The sequence below is a fragment of the Sitophilus oryzae genome, unplaced genomic scaffold (genome assembly GCF_002938485.1).
Source record: "Sitophilus oryzae breed Bouriz unplaced genomic scaffold, Soryzae_2.0 scaffold_186_pilon_pilon, whole genome shotgun sequence".
Lineage (NCBI taxonomy): Eukaryota > Metazoa > Arthropoda > Insecta > Coleoptera > Curculionidae > Sitophilus > Sitophilus oryzae.
The window spans coordinates 91,259-116,196 of record NW_022146579.1 but is presented as its reverse complement, the minus strand read 5'-3'; the positions used below and the strand labels follow the sequence as shown (position 1 = coordinate 116,196).

The 24,938-nt window shown below is 31.0% G+C and overlaps 1 protein-coding gene across 1 annotated transcript in view; it reads right to left on the bottom strand.

Annotated features, from left to right (window-relative positions):
* Positions 1-991: 991 nt before the first annotated feature.
* LOC115883339 overlaps positions 992-24,938 on the bottom strand; it is a 98,766-nt gene continuing 74,819 nt past the window's right edge. The window contains exon 4 of the mRNA XM_030901692.1: positions 992-1,659. Within this exon, the coding sequence (XP_030757552.1) occupies positions 1,306-1,659 (354 nt within the window). The 3' untranslated portion in view covers positions 992-1,305. The remainder of the gene's footprint in view (positions 1,660-24,938) is intronic.

The window sequence follows — 24,938 nt, the reverse complement described above, 5'->3', positions numbered from 1 at the left end:
TTTACTCCCGTTTATGGTTATTAAAGAAAAAGTTCTAAAGGGGGATGTTTTGTGGCTACTACAGCTGCTGCACCCTACAAGGTGTTACAAAGTTCGGGCAAAAAACTTCGTCTTATTGTTGTGCCCTGTATATGCTCAAAATAAATTCGGAATAGAAAATTCTGGCGGAGCATCCGTTAAGAAGGAATTAATTCACAATTTAAAAAAAAAATCATCAAAATCTAATGAGCGATTCGCGAGAAATCCAACTTTGAAATTGGGACTAGTTTTTAGTGGCCGTTTTTTTTTGCCAGTGTGTTTATAAACGGAATTAACCATTTTAAGGTGCGTATTCATTATCCGAACGAACGAACGAATGAAAGTGCGGTATATGTAGACGGGGACCGAACGTATGCGGCCGTTCGTTCGTTCGTTCGCTCGACCATCCGTTTCGAGTAGGTACATCAAAGGCGTTCGCGTCCGGACTTCTCGTGCGGTTCTATCGTACGGTCCCCGTCAATACCACTAGCGAACATTCGTTCGTTCATTCGTTCGGATAATGAATACGCACCTTTAGAAAGAGCTAAAACTTTTATCGAGAATGCGTTTTTATATCAAACCGTTTCTCCTCTTATAAACGGTCAGTCTTAAATAAGTGCAGATATTTTTAGTGATGATATATTTCGACCCCAGGAATACGTCTATGATTTTTTTTGCAAAATTTTTTTTAAAATTCTCAATTTTCTTTTAAATTTTCCTGTATATTTTAGAAAACTTTTTAGAACTGCCTGTTTACCGCACATTTTTTCCCGGTATAATTTTTTTTCTTAATCTCTGATATTTCCTTGGTTACGGCACTAAAAAGGACGAAAAAAAAAAAAAAATCGGTGGCTCTCAATTTTTTTTACATAAATGTATATTTTTTTTTAATTTTCAAACTTGAATAATTGGGTTATTTTTTACTTATTTGAAAAACGGCATAGAGAAAATTTGTTGCTTTTATCGAGATCTACCAGCCCTGAAAATATTTGCACTTTTCCAAGACTCACCCTGTATAGACGATCCGGTGACAACTGTAAATAGCCGACGCACTTTGCAGGACCGTGTATTTGGGTATAAACAAATTTAATGAGAATGAAATACGGAACAGGCATTAACAGATTCACTTCAAGGAATTTTTACTCACATATTTGTACTAACAGTAAAATATAATTGAAATATTCACTTATAACACCGCAACATCTGACGGTCTATTGACTTTATACATTCGTATTCACATATACCACAATTGCGATCACTCCAAACTCAATTTTCTTGCTAGAATCCTTACTGCAACCTGACGTAATTGAGGATCCTGTAGACGAACGCCACGAAAAACAGCGTCAAGTAGCGATTCTGATGATTCGTCGAGGAGATCGACTCGGCCCAGCTGAATTTCTGATTGTTGACGATCTGGTTCTGGTCGAATATAGAGAACTTGTGCACGGTGCGTAGAGATGGCGCCATGGACAAGCCGATACCGTCGGTAGACGAGACGCACGATATTTCGTTGGGGCCGTTGATGTTGATGTCCTGGTTGAGTTTGAGACGGACGTGGATGATGGTGTTGTTGATCAGGTAGGAATCATCGTCGATAAGGTAGGAAGTGGGTGGGAGTTTTTCAATTTGATCGGAGGAGACCTGTAACAAAGTAAAACAGAATTAGTTCGCATATTTTTATAAATCTTCTTCTTTCAGTGTCATGCTCTATACAGAGCATTGGCTCTCGCATGTAGATACTTTTGATGTATGGCCATCAGTATTCACAAGTACTGGGGACCTACAGTTTATAGCCGAATACAAAGAGCTCTATTGAGGTGCTGTACTAGACAAATATCCCAAGTAGCAGTTTTAGACACGAAATCGAAACAAAATCTCTGCTGAGAAACATTACAAAACAATTTCGTCACATTTTTGATACATGTGTTTCGTCACATAAATGGCTTTTTGTTTCGAAACATTTTACCAAAATATGGTTTCCCTACATAAGCTATAACAGTAAATATATTGGTGTCACATTTTTTCGAAACTTTTAAGAAACAGATGTGGTTCACATTTACAAAGATTTCGTTTTTTGCTTGAAAATTTTCCGTAATTTATTTGATATTCTGTCAAATATGAGAATATAACCTTACTTTATTGTTTGGATTTTGTTCTGCAGTTTTTTTATTAAAGCATTCTTCAAGTTTTTATAGTACTATAATTAAAAAAGCAGAAGAAAGGACATATGGTGAGTATAAATACAGATATTTTTCTTATTCGATTTTATATAAGTATTTATTATACGCATTACAGAGATGATTTGTTTTAGGAATTTTAGGAGGTTACCAGCAATCAACTTTTGCACACGTGATGCACGTTGGGGAAAAATCCCTAACCGTGCATCTCCTTTATAAATCCCTAACTTCGGTAAACCATTCCACAGAGTGTTTAAAAAATTCACCAATATAAGATTTTGCTTTTCCACTTATAAAAGAAGCTAAAAAGTCAAATAATATAAATTGCTTATAAAATATTCAAAATCGGCCCACTCAAACAAAATATAACACACTTTAAAATGACTGTATTTCGTACCGATCAGTGTAAATTGAGAAACAAATAATACCGAGATATGTAACTTAAATACATTAATTTAAATAGAATTTGATTGATTAACTTAATTGCAGCAGTTAAATCGCACATAATACCTAATAGTATTTAATTTACTAAACTGGTTGGCGTTCAATTCCTGAAATTTCGGAATATAATGCACGGGGCAAACATTAATATTTACACTCAGCAACCGGACACATATAACGCACTCTCATTACGAAATTGAAACAGAGTCAGCGAGAAGTTGATGAACACGGTAATGGTAAAAGCGACCGACGATGGCACGTGTTCGAATTAGTAGAAAATTAATTAACAGTAGCTAATATAGTTGATATCAATTAAACTTTTAGTTACGTAATCGAGGGCGCGATTTTTAAATTCATTGTTGCCAACCATGGATATATTCGACGCTGGGCTGACTAACTGGGATTTAAATTTTGCGCTAGGGATTCAGGTGGTAGCTCTGGTGTAAAAAATGTCAAATTGCCGCATTTATTTATTTATTTCCTGATACTGTCATTCGTTTTGACACTTTTGTTTTGTATTACGAGTTTTTGGTTTAAATAAATAGTGGCAAATAATACTTTAAGCTTAAGAATGTTTACTAGCAGAGCTTGCAGTCGAATATTGTTCTTTTTAGAACTTCTCTTAGTGCGAAGTGTACAAGATAACTTTATAGCCGTAAAAAACCCACCGCACTTTATTAGAATATTTTGAACTGGAAAGCAGTAGTAATGGCCCTTTATGTCCCTTAAGTGCTGTTAAGAAGGTGAGTTTTGTTGATGTAAATAATATATGTTTATATATTTATAATTAATTTATTTTTGGTTCCTAAAATACTTTGATAAAAGAAAATATATAAAAGTGGGCAACGCTGTGCCGGTCATGCTTAATCACGTGACTAAAGTTTATTTGGAATGATCTGTAGATATAAATTTATTTGCCGTGCTATAACTGAGGAACAATGTATGTAACATTATTCAGAGAGTTCTAAGGGATGTAGGGATGGAAGGTTACGAGTTTATTAGGAAATTTATTAGGAAAGTTGAGGTAAAATAATATGAGGGCTTTAATAATGTATAAGAGGCAATGATTAAGGATGTGCTGTGAGATGGGAAAGATAGTTTAGAGATTACTAGAATTGTTTTGACAATAATTTTTGTTTGTGTTTCCCGAATAATCAAGGTGAGATATAAAGAGAAAATTCAAATATAATAGAGGACTTGACTTACTGTACTGTGCTGACTGATATTTTTAATAGATGCAATTTTAAAATTAAATAACTATATACTCCCCATTTCCAGTGTAAATTACTTTACGTTTATTAAAAATGTTTTATATAATATTTTTTTATTCACAATATACCACGAGAATGAGTTTTAATAATAAAATACAAATGAGTTAATATATGGAAAGTATTTTTTTAATATGTTTTATTAAAATCTGACATGAACTTTATTGGGTCCAAAAATATTTTTCGAGCATATTTCAGACTTATTCCAATAATTTAGCATATTAAAAAGCCATTCTGGTTTTAAGACCTCTTAAAAAACGTATTTTCGTTAAATTAAAATATTGTCTCAAAAATGTTTTATCAAGACAATTTAAGAGGGTCTCAGTGTGACTAAAAATGTGCTTGTATACTGTGCAATAGGGTGCACCAAAAAAAGTATATATTTTTTTAGTTACCATACCAGTTCATTCAGGATGCTGAAAAAAAATCTGTTAAAGTTTGAGCCTTAAATATTAATATTAAGTTATATGTATTATTCTGTTTCCCATTTAAATAACATGGGGAAACAATTTTATTTTAATTTTATTGCGTTCTAACAAATTAGCGTTTTGTAAAAATCAATACATATTCTTGTAGTAAATTGAACGGTCTTCAAAAAAGGTCTGATATGATTTTTCATGTAACCGACTTGTTTGAAAGTTATTGAAGGTTAAAGTTCAACTTCAAATCCTATACAGGGTGCGTCTCGGAAGTGGCTCACCCCTATAACTTTTTTATTTTTTCACAAAAAAAAAGAAATTTGGTATGTTAGTATATGACATAAATTAGGATTGATTGCCGTATTCATTTGTTTTCTGCCACTTCCTGTTTCACCGAAAATGACTACAACTTTTGATTTTTAAACTGCACCCTCGGTATTTTTTTACTTTATTAGATAGAAAATGACACTCTGAATCGAATGACATATAATATGTCAACTTTTGACATATTCGCTCAAGAACAAATTATATTTTAAATTTCATTCAATTTCAATCTATGTGCCATGGCTGTGTTAAAAACACTAATTTTTAATCAAGGAGCCTTGGAAAATTAGATTTGATCGTCTAATGTTTTTAGTGTCTTGTCCTGGCCGGTTAAAAGATGCCCCAATCGTATTTTTAATCATATCTCAATTTTTTCATATGGAACGAGGGTGGCTTGTTAGCATATTTGGAAAAAGCACTTTCTTACAAATAATTTAATACTACACACTTGGTATTTCGAGTCAAATTATCGTTATGAACTGCATGTTACAATTTAAAATAAACCATACGAGCCCTAACAACTATATGTTGGGACAAGGTCTTTTTTTGCAATAAAAATAGTAATTTGTTAAAACGACTCAATTTATTTTGTTTATTATTCTAAATTCAAACATTACAATATGATCTAGATAATTTTACTATATTTTTATAACTTTGCAAACAAATCACTTTAGATAATAGCTTATTTTGCCAAAATCAAGCCAAATTTGCTGACAACTATATATTGGGACAGCACAACAAGAAATTTGTTTAATACGGAGTTACATCACCTTTCGCCTTAACAACTGTCTGAACTCTTAATGGCATTGTATTTACCAAAGATTGGCACATTTGAGGAGAAAAATTATCCCGAATTTCCTGCAGTTTTGTCCGCAAATCAAAAATTGTTCGTTGAGGGTGGTTTCTTAAATATTGCTTAATTTTATGTCACACAGTTTCTACAACATTGAGGTCCGGACTACTTGCAGGATGGGATAGAACTTTTATATTATTATTACCGAACCAATTTTTAGTTGATTTTGCTGAATGGCACGATGCTCCATCTTATTGGAAAATATAGTCTTCGTTTGGAAATAATTCTTGAGCACTAGGAAAAAGTGAGGTCTCAAGTATATGTTGATATTTTTGGGCGTTAACAGTGCCATCTATAAAATTCAATTTGCTCAAACCTCTTGCTGACATGCAACCCCAAACCATAATCCCATTAGGAAATTTAACAACCCTCTTTAAGCAATCTTTATGAAAGGCTTCTGCTTTATTTCGTATTATTCGTTTTCGATGATCTCCAACGCAAACATCAAATTTAGACTCATCGCTAAATATGACCTTATTCCAATCATTTTGTGTCCACGATAATTTAGATTTTGCCCAATTGTAGCGATTTTTCGTATGAATTTCTGTCAGTAGCGGTTTTTCTTTGGCCTAAATAAGAATTTGTATCAATAATCTTCAGGTAATTGATTATCCACACAAAATAAAGTTTACCTTGTAAAACCCCAGACCGCATTTATGGATATATTTTTGGCAATATTCTCTTGATATATTTAAACCAGTTACAGTATTCCATTTAACTGTTACTTCGCGAAGAGTACTTCTTCTCGCAGACTTGCGCAAATTTTCACTAAATTTCGTAAATCTCTCTGAGATACAACTTTTGGCCTTCCCGAACTTTTACCTCTAACGTCTAAATTGGCAGATTCGCCGTATTTTTTTTTATTATATTAAAGACCGTGGTTTTTGGAATACTTAAATCATCAGAAATTTTTCGAATTGTTTTTCCCGTACTGTATTGACAAATGATAATTTCGCGTAGTTTTTGATTTGTAGCTTTTCCACGGACCATTACTTTGAATTAAATTAACAAAATTGAAAATTAAAAAAAATAAAATTGCTTACAGTAAATTTCACTACTCAAAGTATCGAGTCACTAAGAAGCTGTCAATGCTGAAGTAAACAGTTTGCGACATTTGTGACGTTTATAGCAAAGATGATGTTTATAGCTATGATGATATTAATTATTTAAAAATACTTGTCCCAACATTTAGTTGTCAGCAAATTTGTCCTTTTATGAACAAAATCCGCTACTGTAAATATGGATTGATTTACAAATTCATAAAAATATTGTCAAGTTGTTTAGGATATATGGCTATGTTTATATTTAAAAAATTAAACATATATTTTTCAGTTATTTTGAAAAACCAGGGCAATAATTCCAAAATATGACCTTGTCCCAACATATAGTTGTTAGGGCTCGTATTATGCGAAAATGTCAAATGTTGACATATGATATGCCATTCTATTCAGAGTGGCATTTTCTATCTCAAGAAATTATGTTTTTAACTAAAAACTAAGAAAATTTCAAAAAAAAAATTAAAAAATTACAAATTTGTATTTTTTTTTCATAAAAAGAACTTATAATAGTGTTTCTCTAATTGAAATATACTACTCCTAAAAATACTTGGACTTATTTAAGACTCACCCTGTATATAAACCGACGGAATTATTCAAATATTGAAATAAGAACATTATAGTTTCATTTCCTTAATTTGTAATATTTTTTTAAAGTAACTATAGCAATTGTGAGGCTATTTTTAGCATCGCTTAAGAGTAAATCCCGCTTCTTTCAGAGTCTATTTAGATTTACTTGTTAAATCTTAAACAGCCACATTAGTGCCCATTCTAACTACTAAATAGACGAGGCCTGGTTCAACAAAGGCATTGTATTATACGGTATTGTTCTACTGTAACACGATATTATGCAAATTCTGGACCGCTACTTTATTTAAAATTGCTTCCTAGCCTTTTTAGACGCAATTGTCACACATTTCTCGCTGTTAATTTTATTGCGTAGTCAGTCAACTAAAGGGAAACTATTCAATTTTTTAACAATTATAGCATATTTTTTAGACGTTTAATAAAATGTGTTTTTCTAAAAAAAAATATTTCTATTGGCACAGAAAAAAGTAAATTTAGAGTAAAGCAAAATTAAAAAAAATAATAATAAATATTTAAATTATCAGGTCCGCTAATGCCGAGGGGCAAACCGCTGGTAGTATTTATTGTACAAGCACTTGGTAATACTGGTATTTTTTGGTACTAATTTGGTATTATTCGGTAATAAACTGGTATTATTTGATAATAAACTGGTTCTATTTGGTTTTAAACTGGTATTAAACAGGTATTTTGTTGGACATCTGGCAACGCTGGATTAGACGCACGTGGCGACGACGGCCGGGAAGCTGATTGCATAATTTCTAGCCCATTTGCATCTAAAGCTAATACTGAAAAATATCTATATTTCTAACCTCAAGTACATCTAAAGCTAATACTGAAAAATATCTGGAATCTAAAGGTGCTTTGACAAAATCCTTTAGTTGTGGAAGTCTTTCAGAAGATACCACTCTACATATTTTGGAAACTGATTATACCCAAGAAAATAATATAGTTTCTAAAATACTAAAGCAATGGTTAAAGTCAAAAATTGGTGATGAAATCTGTAGCACTCTAAACTAGAATTTTACTTCTAAATTCTACTGCAAACTTCGAGGCAAACTCGATCGGGATCGACTTTAATATGCAAAATAACCTGCTTTTGTAAAAAGCAAGTAACTTTACAAATAAAATATCATCCTTTTACCAAAACCACAAAAACAAGAGTTACAAAGGTAAGCTCAAATTCTCAAACACACTTGATAAAGTATTTTGATATAACAAATAAATTATTTATACCAAAAATTAGTAATAATCGCAGTGTTAAATCTGATGTTAAATCAGAGGTAAGCAATAATTCTTCATATACCTCTGAGGCACAACCAAAAAGCAGAAGCATTCAAACCCTCATGTAGCAAAATTGTATCCCCTAATCTAATATGTGAAGTGTTCCTGTAATGTTATCTGAAAGTATTCCTGTAATCAAAAAAATCCTAATGTAAAAATACTAGACTGCGTAATTATTCCCCCAACTAAACGAGCCTCGGAACTACCCTTATAAGCCGCCACTTTAGCCATACCATCCACAAGCAATAATAATTATCTCCCCGATGTTACCCCTTTACTACCATTATCAGCTGCCGCTTCAACCTTACCGTCAACAAGCAATAATTCAATTTTGAAGTCTACAAAATACAGCCGCTCGCAAAGGAATAAAAGAAAAATTAAAAAGTTTGAGTATAATCAACCTCTTATAACCAACATTATTTCGATATTAGAGAAAATAAATTCTACTCTTAAGGAAAATGGAGAAATATCGAAAGCTCTTAAGGAAACGATGATGGTTTGTCTAAATGAACCCGAGAATGAACCTGATGAGAATAAGCCAGAATCGAGGCCAAAATCAATACCAGCAAACAAATTTTTAAACATGTTGCTTCAGACAGACTTTGGTACTAATTTGGTATTATTGGTTCTAATTTGGTATCTTAAAAAATTGTTTTTTAAGTTTGTTACAATTGAATAAAACGAGTTACAAAATAATTTTAAACCCCAGTTTTCAATGGAATCTGAAATATGATTTTTATTCGTTTTATTGAGGAATATTTTAAAAAATCCAAATAGTTATTTAAAACAATCACTATTAACTTTGAAAAATATGCTCTAAACAAAGATTTAGAAAACTGTAGAATTTTTTAAAGTAAACAAAATAAATTGAAAATATTTAATTTTTTTGTATCGTATCTTAATTATTATGGAAGCTATCTGAAAACTTAAATCTATTATTAATTGATAATTGGTTATTGATAATAAACCAGTTGTTTATCCAGTGGCGTCGTAAGTAATTAAAAAAAAATAAAAATAAAAATGTCGTATTTTAATGACGCACCCTGTATCAATATTTATAAAAATTAGAACTTAAGTATCTTAGGTAAGGAGGATTCAATATACTTTATCAGATTTGAAATAAATACTGTCCTAAGGGTAGTTTACACTTGACTCGAAAAATATCAAACCCCATTAAAACGTACGTCTATGAGGTATAACATTTCTTATCCTGAGCAAAATGTACGTCTTATAGCCATACAGCCTCCTGCCAAAAATGAAAAAGATCGCTACAGGGTGTCAAAAAATTAAAAAGTTTCGAAAATGACACCTCTCAGCTTCGATATAAGTTTTTATTGTTAATCTAAGGTTATAAGATAGCAAGATATGAGAGGAGTCGAAAAATCGAACAATTTCAACTTCACCCTGTTTTTCAGGAGCTAAGAAGTTTATGACAAATCTGTGTGTAGCATCTCTACTTTCATAAAAAAATTGCACAGTAATGTGAAGATCGTATCTTTGTATCTCTAATCATAAACGAGAAACCCTGTAAAATGCATAAAAATGGTACACCCTGTAACTATGTTCGTATTAATAATAAAGAACCAAAAACTAACATTGTCTTGCAGTTCGCTGCTGGTATATAAATAAAAGTGAGCTGCGAAATGAAGTTGTGAATTGGCCACATTTTCCAGCCAAATTCCGCAACTGGCTCTAACGAGCCTTTGATGTAGTGGCGCAAGAAAATATTCATTTATGTCACGTCATGATTATGTGCGCCCTTTACGTTCTTTAACTCGGATATATAATGTACGTATGTGGCGTATGATTTCAAATGCAGTTGGCCCGGCGGTAAAAATAGAAACTAGAGTGGTTCGTTTCGTTATAAAAGCCGTTGTTACGTTTGAGGTACAGTTAAGTTTATTTAGAATAATTTTGAAGATATGAAGAATAGTATAACAGAATTATTAGAAGCATCACAGCAAAATAAAATACTAATTTACCACAATACACCAAAACACTGAACGCGCATTTCGCTAACTATAGTTCATATTAAATGAACTTTTAGTCGCGTGATTAAACTTGACCCGCACAGTATTGCCCACTTTTACATATTTTCTTTTAATCAAAATATTTTAAGAAATAAAAATAAATTAATTATAAATATATATAAACAGTTATTATTTACATCAACAAAACTCACCTTCTTAACAGCACTTAAGGGACATAAAAGGCCATTACTGCTGCTTTCCCGTTCAAAACATTCTAATAAAGTTGCGATGAATTTTTTACGGCTATTAAGCTCTCTTGTACACTTTGCACTAAAAGAGGTTCTAAAAAGAACAATTTTCGACTGCAAGGTCTGCTAGTAAACATTTTGAAGCGTAAATGTATAACAACAATATTTAAACCAAAAACTTGTAATAAAAAACTAAAGTGTCAGAACGAATGACAATGTCAGAAAATAAATAAATAAATATGGCAACTTGACGTTTTTTACAGCAGAGCTATCACCTGAATCCCCAGCGGGAAAAAAGCGGGAATCCCCAGCGAACACGGCACCGAATATATCCGTGGTTGGCAACCATGAATTTAAAAATCGCGCCCTCGATTACTTTACTAAAAGTATAATTGTTATCGAATATGCCGGGTGGATCACAAAAGTAGATCAGTCCTATAACTTTTTTATTTTTTCAGATAAAAAAAACGAGATTTGGTATGTTAGTATACGACATAAATTAGGATTGATTGACACATTCAATTGTTTTTTGGTTACTTCCTGTTTCACCGGAAATGACTACAACTTTTGATTTTTAAATGGCACCCTTGGTATTTTTATTCGATACAAAATAACACTCTGAATAGAATGACATATCATATGTCAACTTTTGACATTTTCGCATATGGTTTATTTGAAATTATAACTTACGGTTCGTAACGAAAATTTGACTCGAAATACCAAGTGTGTGGTATCAAATTATTCGTATAAAGATGATTTTTCCAAATATGCTAATGAACCACCCTCGTTCCATTTGAAAAAATTGAGATATGATTAAAAATACGATTTGAGCATTTTCTAACTGGCCAGGACAAGACACTAAAAACATTAGACGATGAAATCTATTTTTCCAAGCCTTCTTGATTAAGAATTAGTGTTTTTAACATAGCCATGGCACTCTAGTTTGAATTTTAAAATACGATTTTTTATTAAGCGAGAATGTCAAAAGTTGACATATGATATGTTATTCTATTCAGAATGTCATTTTCTATCGAATAAAGTAAAAAAATACCGAGGGTGCTATTTAAAAATCAAAAGTTGTAGTCATTTCCGGTGAAACAGGAAGTGACCAAAAACAACTGAATACAAACAACTGAATACGTCAATCAATCCTAATTTATGAAATATACTAACATACCAAATGTCTTTTTTTATCTGAAAAAAAAAGTTATAGGGGTGAGCCACTTTTGAGACGCACCCGGTATATTAGCATCATCAGCAGACGTCTGGAATTGAAGAACCCCATTATATTCTGTGCCCATACCCTCCTCGAGTCACTACACTTCAATGTGGGATGTTACTCTTTTGAGGACCTCAAAAAAAAATAATTAAAAAACTTTAATTAGACTTTTATATCTAGGTAGTATAGAATTAGAAATTACAAAGGAGAGACATGTACTGTGACGTATCAAGCAACTGACAGAGCTGCGCCAGGCCAGGATAAATACATGACAGATATATTGCAAAATAAATTACTTATAAATTAGAAATTGGTGCGTCATCACTATTATTAGCTACATCAAGTAAAGCAGAAACATGAACATCGCGATAAAGCCAGATATGTATTTATTTATTTCTACTTCATATTTCGTTGGTAAGTTGAAAACTAAGTTGTCTATGAACTAAGAAATGTAGGGTCCAGATGAAAAACATGGTAAGCACCATTTTACTAATTTTACAGGAGAGCTGGTAGTTATCAGGTTCTTTCCGTGTATTCTATATTTTTACTATAGGCATATATCATAAGATTCAAAAATTTATTGCCCTGCAGAGTTTATACAATTTGTAGGGACCAGTTAGATTTATTATAATATTGTAAAATCCTAAAATTAGGAAATTGGCGCTTATCAAGTTATTCCCTTGGACCCTTCAAATGTATACTAGCCAACTTATATTCAACACTATGGTTAGACTCATTAAAATATACATTCACCCGCACAAAAAACGGATACCTTAACATTTTCATCTATTTAAAAGTTTTATATATTGTGTTCTAGTGAATCAATTTTGATGATTAATTAATCTGTAGCTAAATTATTTGACTTTTTAGTATCTCTTTCTAAAGAAGGAAGTTGCCATTTGTCAATTATACGAGCAAAATAAAATGACGATCTTTCAGTGAACATTTGAAACACCCTGTGGAGTGTTTAACCCCCAAAGCAAGGAATTTAAAAATTTCATCAACTATGTAGGTATATCTTTTGTCATTTTATCATCTATAAGTATACCTTTTCTCGGCAATTTGTTTTTTGATTTATCTCAATAACTTTTTTTTTTGGTGATATTCGCTTTTGAAGAAGACACCAATATTTTTTCGTATTTTCACATGAAAATCATGCCTTTGCTTTTGGTACGAGTCAACAGACCTATAAAATAGTGTTTATGATTTATGTAATGTCTTTGAAAAATTATATTATTATTGTCTATTGGGCAGTTACTTTAGCTGATATGGTTTTAAGTCCAAATGGTTTTAAGTACAATTAAAGCAGCAATAGCCAATACTTCAGAACTAAAAACCATCTCTATTGTTAGAAAACAATTTTTATTTTAATTCCATTGTTCAAAATACGTTGCGCCATCTATATGAGAAATGTTAAAGGTTATATGTAGAGTGACAGTTCATTGTAAGAAAATATATATAACCTATGTTTCATTAGTTTTTTTAGTTTGTTTTTATTCATCTTTTACTTTGTTTAAATAAATAGTTAAAGCAAAAACTCCAGATTTAGTTTCCACACCCAATATCTATACTAGAGTAAACGTCGATAAACAATAATAATATGATTTTTCAATGACAGTGACATTACAAAAACAATAAGCACTATTTTATAAGTGTGTTGACGAGCACCCAAAATCAATGCAAAAATTGTTGTATTTCATTACAGTCTTAAGCTTGATTTTCATGCGTCCGTTATCCGTTGATACGACGCCGACGCGCGACGGTCCGCTATTAATTTTATTGGTTGACTTTAAAGACTTCAATTCGTTAGAAACGGGTAACCAATCGAAGTCTTTAAATTTAATCAATAAAATTAATATCGTGTCATCGTATCGTCGGACAAGGGATGCATGAAAATCAAGCTTTATTCAAAAGCGAATATCTCCAACAAAAACAAAGGTATTGAGATGAATCAAAAAACAAACTATCGAGAAAAGACTACCCTAGATGATAAAATAATTTTGAAGTTCCTTGCTTTGTTAACATATTCCACAGGGTGTTTCTAACTTTCACCAAAATATCAACATTTTGTTTTCCCTCGTATAATTGACAGATGGAAACTTTTATTTTTAATTTAGAAGGAGATGCTGAAAAGTCAAATAATTTATCTACCAATTGCTTAAAAAATCATCAAAATCGGCCCATTAGAACAAAATATATTAAACTTTAACATACACCCAGATGCAAAAAAACGCAACAGAGAAATTTTTGGTCAATTTTAAAGTGTTAGATTTTGGTAATTTTTAGCCCTATTTTCATGAATTTTTTAGAAAACTGTGTATAATTATATCAACTATAATTCGTAAACTCAGTTTTTTATAAACTTTAGTATTTGGCATATTATATAGGGTTAATCGAGGGGTTGTTTTTTTACCTTAACTTTAAAACACCCTGTGCAATAATTTCGTGTCTAAATTTTCTTAAAATATAATTACGGGATTTTTTCTAGCATCATAGCCAATTCATAAAAAATAAAAAAAATAGTTTAATAATTGACTAATCAAAATATCTTTTAAATAACTAATTTCATCACATCGTACTTTAAAACCATTTTCCCATATTTTTATGTATTGAAAGTATACAGTATACTCCCAAAATATATAACTTCCGAAACAAAAATATCGTTCATACGGCAGGATACAACGTCTCAAGAACTTTATATTGGGTAATATATTATTAAAGTAGTTGATAAACAGCTTTTTCGGTGCGCGCTGTATTAAAGTTTTTAAATGCTTTTAATTATGGATGCTCGTTAGGAACTTAAAAGGAACGCTGTTTAACATCAATTTTCCTAAGACACAAAACACGAAAAATAGGAAACTTCTCAGACGCTGCTTGATATATTTTGAACGATAAAAATATATTTTTTATAAAGTATAATTAAAAAGTCCATGTAAAACCACTATTTTAGAGTATTGAAAGTTAAAATGTTGTTTGTTATATCTTGTCAATATGGTCTACTTGCTATTCTTTATTTGTTGAATTTATTTAGGATTTTTTTGAGCAACCACATTCGTACCTAGCCTGTCGACTTAAGGTTCGTTTGCATTTCTCACTTATAACGATTATCTTGGAGGAATCATCCAAAGTGATAAGTGTTGATTTCCACTGATTTTTGCTTCATCCATAGTGTACAAGATAAAGGATGGCACAATTTGACCACAGATCAATTTTTAAATTCGGCCATCTTCAACAAGATCAATGACTTTTGTACAATCTTCGATACGAACAACCATATTCAATCATACACAGCAATAGTCACCAAAGCCACCTCGTGATTATGAAGAATAACATCAAAAAGTAACGATAATTGAAAAAATTGCAAAATGTTTGTGGGAAATGCATTTTGCTCTTAAAAATTAACCAAGGCATGTGTTGACATGAGTCAAAAAAGAATTGGAACATATGGTTCTGACAGAAAAATATTGTTTTAGTAAAACTTCCTGGCTAAATTATTGCAGAGAGTGTTTTAAAAATAAAAAGAGAACTTGATTAACGCTGTATAATTAGTCAAATACTAAGGTTTATAATAAACTGAGTTTGCGAATTAAAGTTGATATATTTATACAGGGTTGTTCATCACATACGACACGGAGTATTGTAGCTAAACGATTAGATTTTTGCAAATTGTAAGTTTTGGGTTCATTGAAGGACTATTAGAGCTTACAATTTAAAAATATTTTTACAATATACAGAGTGTCCCAAATAAGTAAAAAATATCAAAGTTGTATTTTTAAATGGAACACTGTATATTATTACATTTTTAGTTTCTACGATTAAAATAAAGCTAAATTTGATTAGGGTTTATTACACTTAAACCTTACCGTTTTTGCAATATTTTCAATTTTGTGAAATTGCAGTAAAAATTTTAAGGCTTCATTTCTCCGAGGGTAACAAAGTTTTTTTTACTAAATATTTACTGAAGTTTATTTATTGATCAGTTATTGTGTTGCAACAATAAAAATAATACTACCTCATACAGAGTGTCTAAAAATGTATTAACTAACACAATTTACATACCTTATTGTGTTAGTTAATTAATACTTGGGCGGAAATAATGATGGTATATTTATTTAATGGTGTACTCTTTTATAAATATTTAAATAGTTTTCTTTTTATATAAAAATGGACTAGTAGTATTATTGTTTTTAGCACCTGTACATTTTGTATATTTGTTGCTTTAAAATCAATCTAATATGTCAATATTCCATGGGTATATTGATAAATTAGGTTTAAATTCAGCAAAAATGTATTTTTTACGAATGAAGGGATAGGTAAAAATTGTATAACACAATTTGATAGACAATTAAATGGTGCATCTGACTATCCTAAAATATACGGGGTGCAGCCATTTAAATTAAACAAGTTACTGCCGTTTAAAGCTAGAAATTATTTAAAATAAATTTTTAGACACTCTGTATGAGGTAGTATTATTTTTATTATTGCAACACAATAACTGATCAATAAGTAATCTTCAGTAAATATTTAGTATTAAAAAAATTGATACCCTTGGAGAAATGAAGCCTTAAAATTTTTACTGCCATTTCACAAAATTGAAAATATTTCAAAAACAGTAAGGTTTAAGTGTGAAAAACCTTAATCAAATTTACCTTTATTTTAATCGTAGAACCTAAAAATGTAATAATATACAGGGTGTTTGGTTTGATTTTACTTGGGACACTCTGTATCTTGTAAACATTATTTTTAAATTGTAGCTCTAATAATCCTTTAACGAACCCTATATTTAACAATTTGTAAAAATCTAATCGTTTAGCTACAATACTCCGTGTCGTATGTGCTGAACAACGCTGTATACAGTTTACTAAAAAAGTCTAGGAAATAGGGCTTAAAATAAGAAAATGACGAAAAAATTTTCCGTTCCGTTTTTTGCATCTGAGTGTATTTGGAGAGAAAATATAACTACTAAACAATAAATAACTAGAAAATAACGTAATAAACTTGTCCGAAACAAATATTTTTCGTATTTCCGTTCTGTTTAACGCCCATAATTCATAGAATTCCGTCTCAAGCTCGGGGATAACAGTTAAACGGGTTTTTTAATCGGTGACAAATCTCAAACGCACGTGTTACTGTATTTTTATCAAAAACTCGAACTGAAATCGGCTAATCGATTTTACAGAGCCATTTCTCGACAGTAACGTTTATCTTGCTTCAATATGACAAGAACTAATGACATTTCACTTTCACTGCTGGCCCTGGCGTTGGAGGTGACATTATTATAGAAAACAGATAAAAATGTTTAAAACTTAAATGCCCCATACTCACACTTCGTCACTTCGTCCCTTCGCTTCGTCACTTCACTTCGTTCCTTCGTACATTCGATGCTTGGAAATTCGTCCACCACATAACATTTTTAATATGGCAGATATATGTTTATTTCGAAATATCTAGTAACCTCTAAAATTTTTCAAAAATCTGAAAGGCGCATAATTTTTATTTTATAACACTGTAATTCTTTATCCTGTCAAAAATAAAGATTGAATTTTAATAATATAAATTATTTTTTTTTAATAAAGCCGAATATAGATCAGTATGAATGTACAAGGCGAGTCAACAATAAAGTAAGGTTTATTATGTCATTTATATCGAAACTATGAAATATGACAGACTAAACGTTGATGTCAATCGCCATTTCTTCATATGTTTTTATAAAGGCATCATGCACACTATTTCTATTTTTTTATTTTTGTCGCTACGATTACATACTACGAACATGGACATGTATTTCTTCACAAATATGAAGACAATATCGTCTTTTCCTTCTATTTTTAAGACTATTGTGTGTGATATCTATTTTTATATTGACTGACGATTGCTAGATGTACAGGGTGTCCCATTTTTGTGTCTTTTATGACGTTTCTGGTTTATGAGTAGAGATATAAAGATGCCGTTTTCACATCACTGCTCGACTTATTATGAAACTAAACAAGCTATACACATATTACTATTAGCTTTAAGCTACTATACGCTATTAGCTACTATACGCAACTGCTATTAGCTTTAAGGATGCCCTTGTAATCGTTGAAACGTTAACTAAAACTCTATCGAAAGCTACTGAGTTCAAAAAATCAATGAGTGGCGCCAATATTTAATTCGGCAATTTTTCTCCTGATGAAGCTCTGGCTATATTAACGGATTTGAAATTAACACAAGCTCAATACCAACTTCTTAGGAATGCGTTAAAATTAAAAAGTCTTAAAGATGCGTTTCCCAGCTAATACAAGCATATTTTGGCAAAGAAAATTTTGTAAAAAGGCGCCAACACAAATTGTTATCTAAATAGCATGACAATTACGGAGGAGATTTCAGCGATTAATCTTCAATCATTACTAAGTCCTACCTCAAGAAGATTGAGAGTCTCAAAAAGAGGTATTATCTTCTTTTGCATCAAATGACGATGATTCTCCTATCAAACATAACCTGTATGATAAATGGGGTGCTTATAGTAGTGATGGTAAAATTATTTTAAGTAACATTTTGAGTTTCAAGTTTTTGATGATACATATATATTAATAATTTGCATTGTTCCATTACCTACGTCTAACTTTTGATAAAAATGAACAGTTTTCTTTAAAAATCCATGAATGTCATCTACTAAATATAACTATAGGGTTGTTATATATTAGACCATTTGCTACCTTCTCAGATTTTATTTAAGTCCCAAACATTGTCTCTGAGGTTTTGTCCCCTTAGAATTACCATTCGCCGTACTGTCCCAAGTAATATTTTAAGTTCCTTTAGGTTATATATCCTCAAGGTTAGTTATATAAAGGTTTAATAAATGTCTCATTGGTATCTTACAGTGTTTTGATTTATATAAGTGTAGCGTTGGTCACTTATCACTAATAGTAACCTTAAAAAGTTGTTTATCACTTTCCTTATAAAACTAGAGGTTCTTGTTACTAAAGGTTTTATAGTAAGGTTTTATAAAGGTGTTCACATCTATTTTATATAACTTCTGGTATTAGGTGTTAGAAAGGTACGCAAGATATACACTATATAATTAAAGGTGTTATTAAGAACCATTATGTAACCAATAACACTACAAGTTATATAATTGTTCTCTCAGATCGTTTTTTTTTGCACCTTTCAAATGGTTGCATGCTTTATATAACCTGTAGTTGCCGAATATCAAACCTAATGACATAACCTCAAATTTTTAATATAATCAAAACAAATAATATATTAGCAAGCAAAGCAATTCGGTATTATGATAAATAATAAAAAAATAATCTGGACAAAACACAAAAATACATCTACGTTCAAAAGGAAGGTTCTTCAGAGTTTAAAAAAAAATAGGAATAATCCAAACCTCATTCAAACTACATCTACCAATATTGAAAGCCAACATGTAAATTTAGCATCTACAAGCAGAGATCAGGACCAACCTGAGATATTTCCAACAGAAAGTTGCCAAAACGATCAGGAACAGGAAGATGCCTGGTTAAGGCATTAAAGAATGCATAACATAAGAGAATGAGCTTTGCGCTTTAACATTACACATTCTGCACTTAAAGAGTTTTTTTCTATAGTCAATTTTTAATCATAACTGTTCTACCAAAGTACCAAAGGACCCTAGAACTCTTTTGAAAACTCCTACCACTTTAAATATAGATCAAATTGAACCAAAACAGTATTATTTCAATTTTATGAGGTTATGTTTGTTTACTGCATATTTTCTGTCAAATTGCTGTAATGTCAAACATTGTTCGCAGGGAGTCGCTACAGTCGACACCTCGGGTTACATAAAGGTTTTATGGTGACTAAAAGTAGCCATAAACACCCCGTCATTTATAATGGTGATTTGTATCACCTTTAGTTGTATAAAACATTAAAATTGGTGTTTTAAATAACCCAAACTCATTTACGCAACCTTAAGTAACCAAATTTTAAATGAATGATACTAAAAACTTACTAAATACTAAAGTAATATATAGCACTTTAAATATAATGGACGCCATTATTATTGATGTCTTCATTTTTGGCTACAATGAGTATTTCTAAGATAACGTTGAAAACTGGTATAAAACTATATTTTGGCCAGTTGCCAGTTATTTCTATGTATTAAAAAAGTTGTATGTTCTATTATTTATATTAATAAATTTGACTTTCATTACAAAAATTTTACCATATTTTTTTGTTTATAAAAAAATCTATTAAATAATTCTGCTTTTGGGGGCGTATGTGTTTTTTGGAGGTAAAATTGATTTTCACACAGTAAATTTAATATCGCATATGTATTTAGTACTATGGATAGGCGCAATAGATGTTATTAAGCCAGTAATTTCTATAAAGTCATTTGCATAATGCAAACGCTTTTGTAGGCTATAACAGGGATGGCGTCATTTTGTCTCTTTTGTTTCTGGTCTGGATTATCTGCGTAGGACAACTTGGAACAATAAGATCATATCTGCTTTTTATGTTAAAATAAGAGGCAAATATTAAAGTAGTTAGTCAGAAAGAAACAAGTATATTTTCAAAAAACGCACATGCGCGATATTTCTATGGAGGTAGTATCTGCGAAACTTCTCACCACCACTATATAACTATTATATACCCTTTTTCAGTTTTATAGCGGTAACTCGATAGGATATATAAAGGTGTTGTGAAAGTTTTCAGGACTTTGGTTGCACACCTTGAGTGTTAAGGGTTACCATAGGAACAGTTATAAAATGGACCGTTTAGGGCATATAAGTGTTATATAATGGTTACCAATAACTCACGACAACCATTCTAGATGCGTTTAGGTTGTATAATATGGTGTAGGGAAGTTTCCTAACACACTTATAAAACAAAAAATGCTTCTTGGGGTGCAGCGATTACTAATTCTGGCGAATCAACAATAAAATTTACTTTAGAAGTAGGGACAGGTAATTATTCGCTATTTCTCTCTAACTGACAAACGAAGCATTTTTGTATAGAGATAGATTGTGTCCAAAGAACTTACTTTGATTCCAAAAATACGTAGTAGTTCTATGTCCACGGAATAATGTGACAATTAGAGATTGAGGACACCCTGTATAAGAATATTTCAATGCTTTCTTCTAACCTACTTTATTACAACCGAGTAGAATGATTATTATCTAGAAATTCAAAGCAACTCCCGGAACGGGAACCTTATTAATCATACAGCATTCGTCCCTCAATGACGTCCTAAACGACGGTGGCAACGCGAAAATAGACCCACGCAAACCGATTAGGTATCAATTCATTCAATTTATGGGAGGAAAATTTGCATCCCCAGCTGTAACCTCCGTATAATCTGCCGGGTGCTAAAAACAAATGTATCGGAATAAATACTTCATAAAATGGGAAAAGTTTCCGATAAAAAAAGAAAAAAAAATGGTGTCGCTGAATATTTTTTCGCATTTCTGTTGTCGTAGAAAGTAAGGATAAAGAAAGATAAACATAAAGATATATGTAGATACACTCTACAGTTCTACAGTGCTAAAAAACTTAAAAATTTTCAGCTTATTCAACCATTTCCAATTAAGGTGTAGTCTCGTTCTTATATATTTAGATACTCTCTTTGTAGTTGGGCCTATTGTTGTCTATTGTTGTGTTAATTGTTATACAGGGTGACAATTTGAAAACGAACAGTATTTAATATTACCTCTACCGATGATAGTATGAAAATTTGGCGAAATACGTCAATTTACATATCAAGGGGGAAAATTTTTGAGGCATTTATTGTCGTGTTACTTTCAACCCTTTAACCCCCAGGGCACCTACCCCTAAAATTTTAAATCACAACCCCTATGTCTTTTTACCGTAACACATCATCAAAGATGTGTTACGGTCTCACAACCGTGCAAGTCAAGGAACTTGCCTACCAGTATGCAAAGGCTCAGGGAATTTTACCGGAACCTTGGAAAGAAAAGGATATGACATCAAAAGTCTGGCTACTTGGTTTTATAAAAAGAGATTCACCATTAAATTTAAGAAAACCAGAAAACACTTCTCTCCCTAGAGCGACTTCATTCAATCCAACGAACATGTTGGAGCGAGTTCTGGAAAAACGCAAAAGGAATTTCCAATCCAAGTGGTTGGATGACGGAAGAAGGATTTTTGGATGTGAATTACCGGAAGAAACTTAACGATAGTGAACAGTCCAGTAAGAAAGTTTCTCTATGCCAATTTATACCAAAAGAAAACAGAGAACCCAACACTCAACCTAACGAAAACAATAACGTAGTAAATTAAGATAATTGTGTCTGTTGCAAGGAAGCGTATCAATATAGCAAGACAGACTGGTTAAAGTGTTTCTTATGTTCTTCTTGGGCACATGAAACATGTGGTATTCAGGGTATTCGAAATTTTTATTGTAATAACTGCTCTTAAGATATAATTTGTTCAAATTAAAGTTATTTTTGAAGCAATTAATGTCTTTTAACATAAATGTCCTTTTCATAACCACTACTGTCCATTCCAATATATCGATGTTTTGAAATGGACAAATGCAACTTTTTTCAAACTTAGATATTACTCCCAATTACAATATTTCCAAAATAAATTGAGTAATATATTTTAAAAGCATATTGATGAAGCTTTCAACCTCTATGTAGTTTTTAATTCATTTCATTATCGATTAATAATTAATATAACTCCTTTTAATAATATGTCCACTTCATAGCGGTTTTCCCCTACATTTTTCTTAATTTTAACCAGTACCCGATGACTTTAAACGTCAAGTGATGAAAAACAATAGATCTAGCTATGTCATATTGTGACATTTTATTAAGAAAGCAGTATGTCATTGATCATCATTTCCAAGCCAACTTTTCGCCGTTTTTTCGATCATACGGTATATTGTTAATAATTAGATATCACTAAAGAGCGAAAATATGAGATGTAATATGAGATTTTTATAAATACATTTTTTAAACTCTTAAGCAGCAGTATTTATAATATAGAAAATTTAAATAATTAGTTTTGTGACAGATGGAAATAAATTGTCTGATTTTTTGACACTTAATGCCAAAGAAAGCTAGATAAAGTCAAGAACGTTTTAAAACTAAATCTTAAATAACTTAAAAATGACTTATTTTATGTATAAGAACATGTATAGTTAAAAAGTAACGAATTGAAAAACCTTTTTACTATTGAAATAAAAAAAGGAGAAAAATTACTAAATTAAAAAAAATGATTTATGATAATTTTTTAATAGCTCAATTCTATGACCGTATTATTATATGACATTAGAACAATTTAATTTTTGAAATAGATAGTTACATGACATGTCTTCTCTTTATGTCACAGTGGCTGTGGTAATCACTAAATTTGACGTTTAGGCTATATAATTTTTTGTGACAGGCAGTTTTTTTCGTTCAATAGTTTTAAATATTTTTTTTTTCTCAAAAACGGTTAATGTTAGGTATAGAGTGTTTAATATCAATATTCATAAAATTTTACAGAGAATAAAAAATGGGGGTAATACCCATTTAAAATAAGAAAGTTGTTGTCAATTTCCGGTATGTCCGGAAGTGCCGCCATATTGAAAACATTTTTAATGGATAGATCTCGTTGTAACAATGATGTGCAAAAAAATCTCCGATCTAGATATTGTAGTTCTCTAGAAAGTTCTAATGTACGCTCAGCCTGGGACACCATGTAGAGGGTGCTACAAATTCGAGGTATGAGCATTGGTATCTCAGAAACCGTAATAGATACAAACATGGTTAAATTGGGGCAAAGTTAGGCTTTGGGATGTTCACCAAGATGCCATCAAAAAAGTTTTAAAAATTTCAAGGATTGCTGAGTTTTTTGGAAAAAACGGATTTTTTTGAAAATTAATTTTATTTTTCCCTGCCGTTACTTTTAAGAAAATCAAAGAACTAATTGCACATTCTCATAGCCACTTTATAAGGGCTATCTGATGGTATTTTTAGATTTTTAAATTAGCTGATAATTTGTAAGATACAGAGGCCAACTTAATTTTTTTAAATTCGAACCTGCATTTTTTATTTCAGATTTTGAAAGAACTCGGTCTCGTGAGTACAATGATGCAACACTTAATATTTTTTTTGTTTCGGACCTTTGAACAAGTCCGGCTCTGTTTTTTTTAATATTTAATCTATTCATCGTTACAATATTGATAAGCTGTCAAATTCAACAATGACGTGGGGTAAAACATTGAATATGGAAAATCAAATGCAATAAAATAATAAAAAATAATATACAAATGAATACATTACTTCACGTCATTTGTAAAAGTGAAGTCAATACATCTCAACATTTACAATAAAGAGTACAAAATGCTTTCGGAAGTATAAGAAGAAAGTTCAAAGAGCTATAAAATAAAATTGAACGAAAAATAAATTTGTGCACTAGGAAGGGTGGTAACCCTTTCGACCATGTAGAGCATTAGAAACTAGTTTGTAGAAGTTGATTTATTGATAATAATTACGATTTATTAATAATAATTAAGCATATTATTAGATCGCAGACCGAGATTTCAAATTCACAATAAAAAAAGTTCAAAATAATTGCTGACCTGGATATAATTTATTTGAATCTTCCAATTGGCTGGAATTTCCCTATTCAGTGTTAATTAGCGCTGATCAATATTGTTGTGATGAATAAAATCAGATTAAATAATTAAAAAAAAACAGAGTCGGACTTGAAATTATTTTAAATATTAATTAAATAGATTTTTGTTGTTAAGGTACCCGAAACAAAAAAAAAGTACAAAAAAAAATTACTGGCATATCATTGTACTCAGGGGATCGAGTTCTTTCAAAAACGGAAATAAAAAATGCAGGTCCGTATTTAAAAAAAATAAGTTGGCCTCTGTATCTCACAAATTGTTAGCTAATTTGAAAATCTAAAAATACTATCAGATAGCCCTAATAAAGTGGCTATGAGAATGTGTTATTAGTGTTTTGATTTTCTTAAAAGTAACGACAGGAAAAAATAAAATTAATTTTCAAAAAATCCGTTTTTTCCAAAAAACTCAGCAATCCTTAAAATTTTTAAACTTTTTTGATGGCATCTTGGTGAACATCCCAAAACGCAACT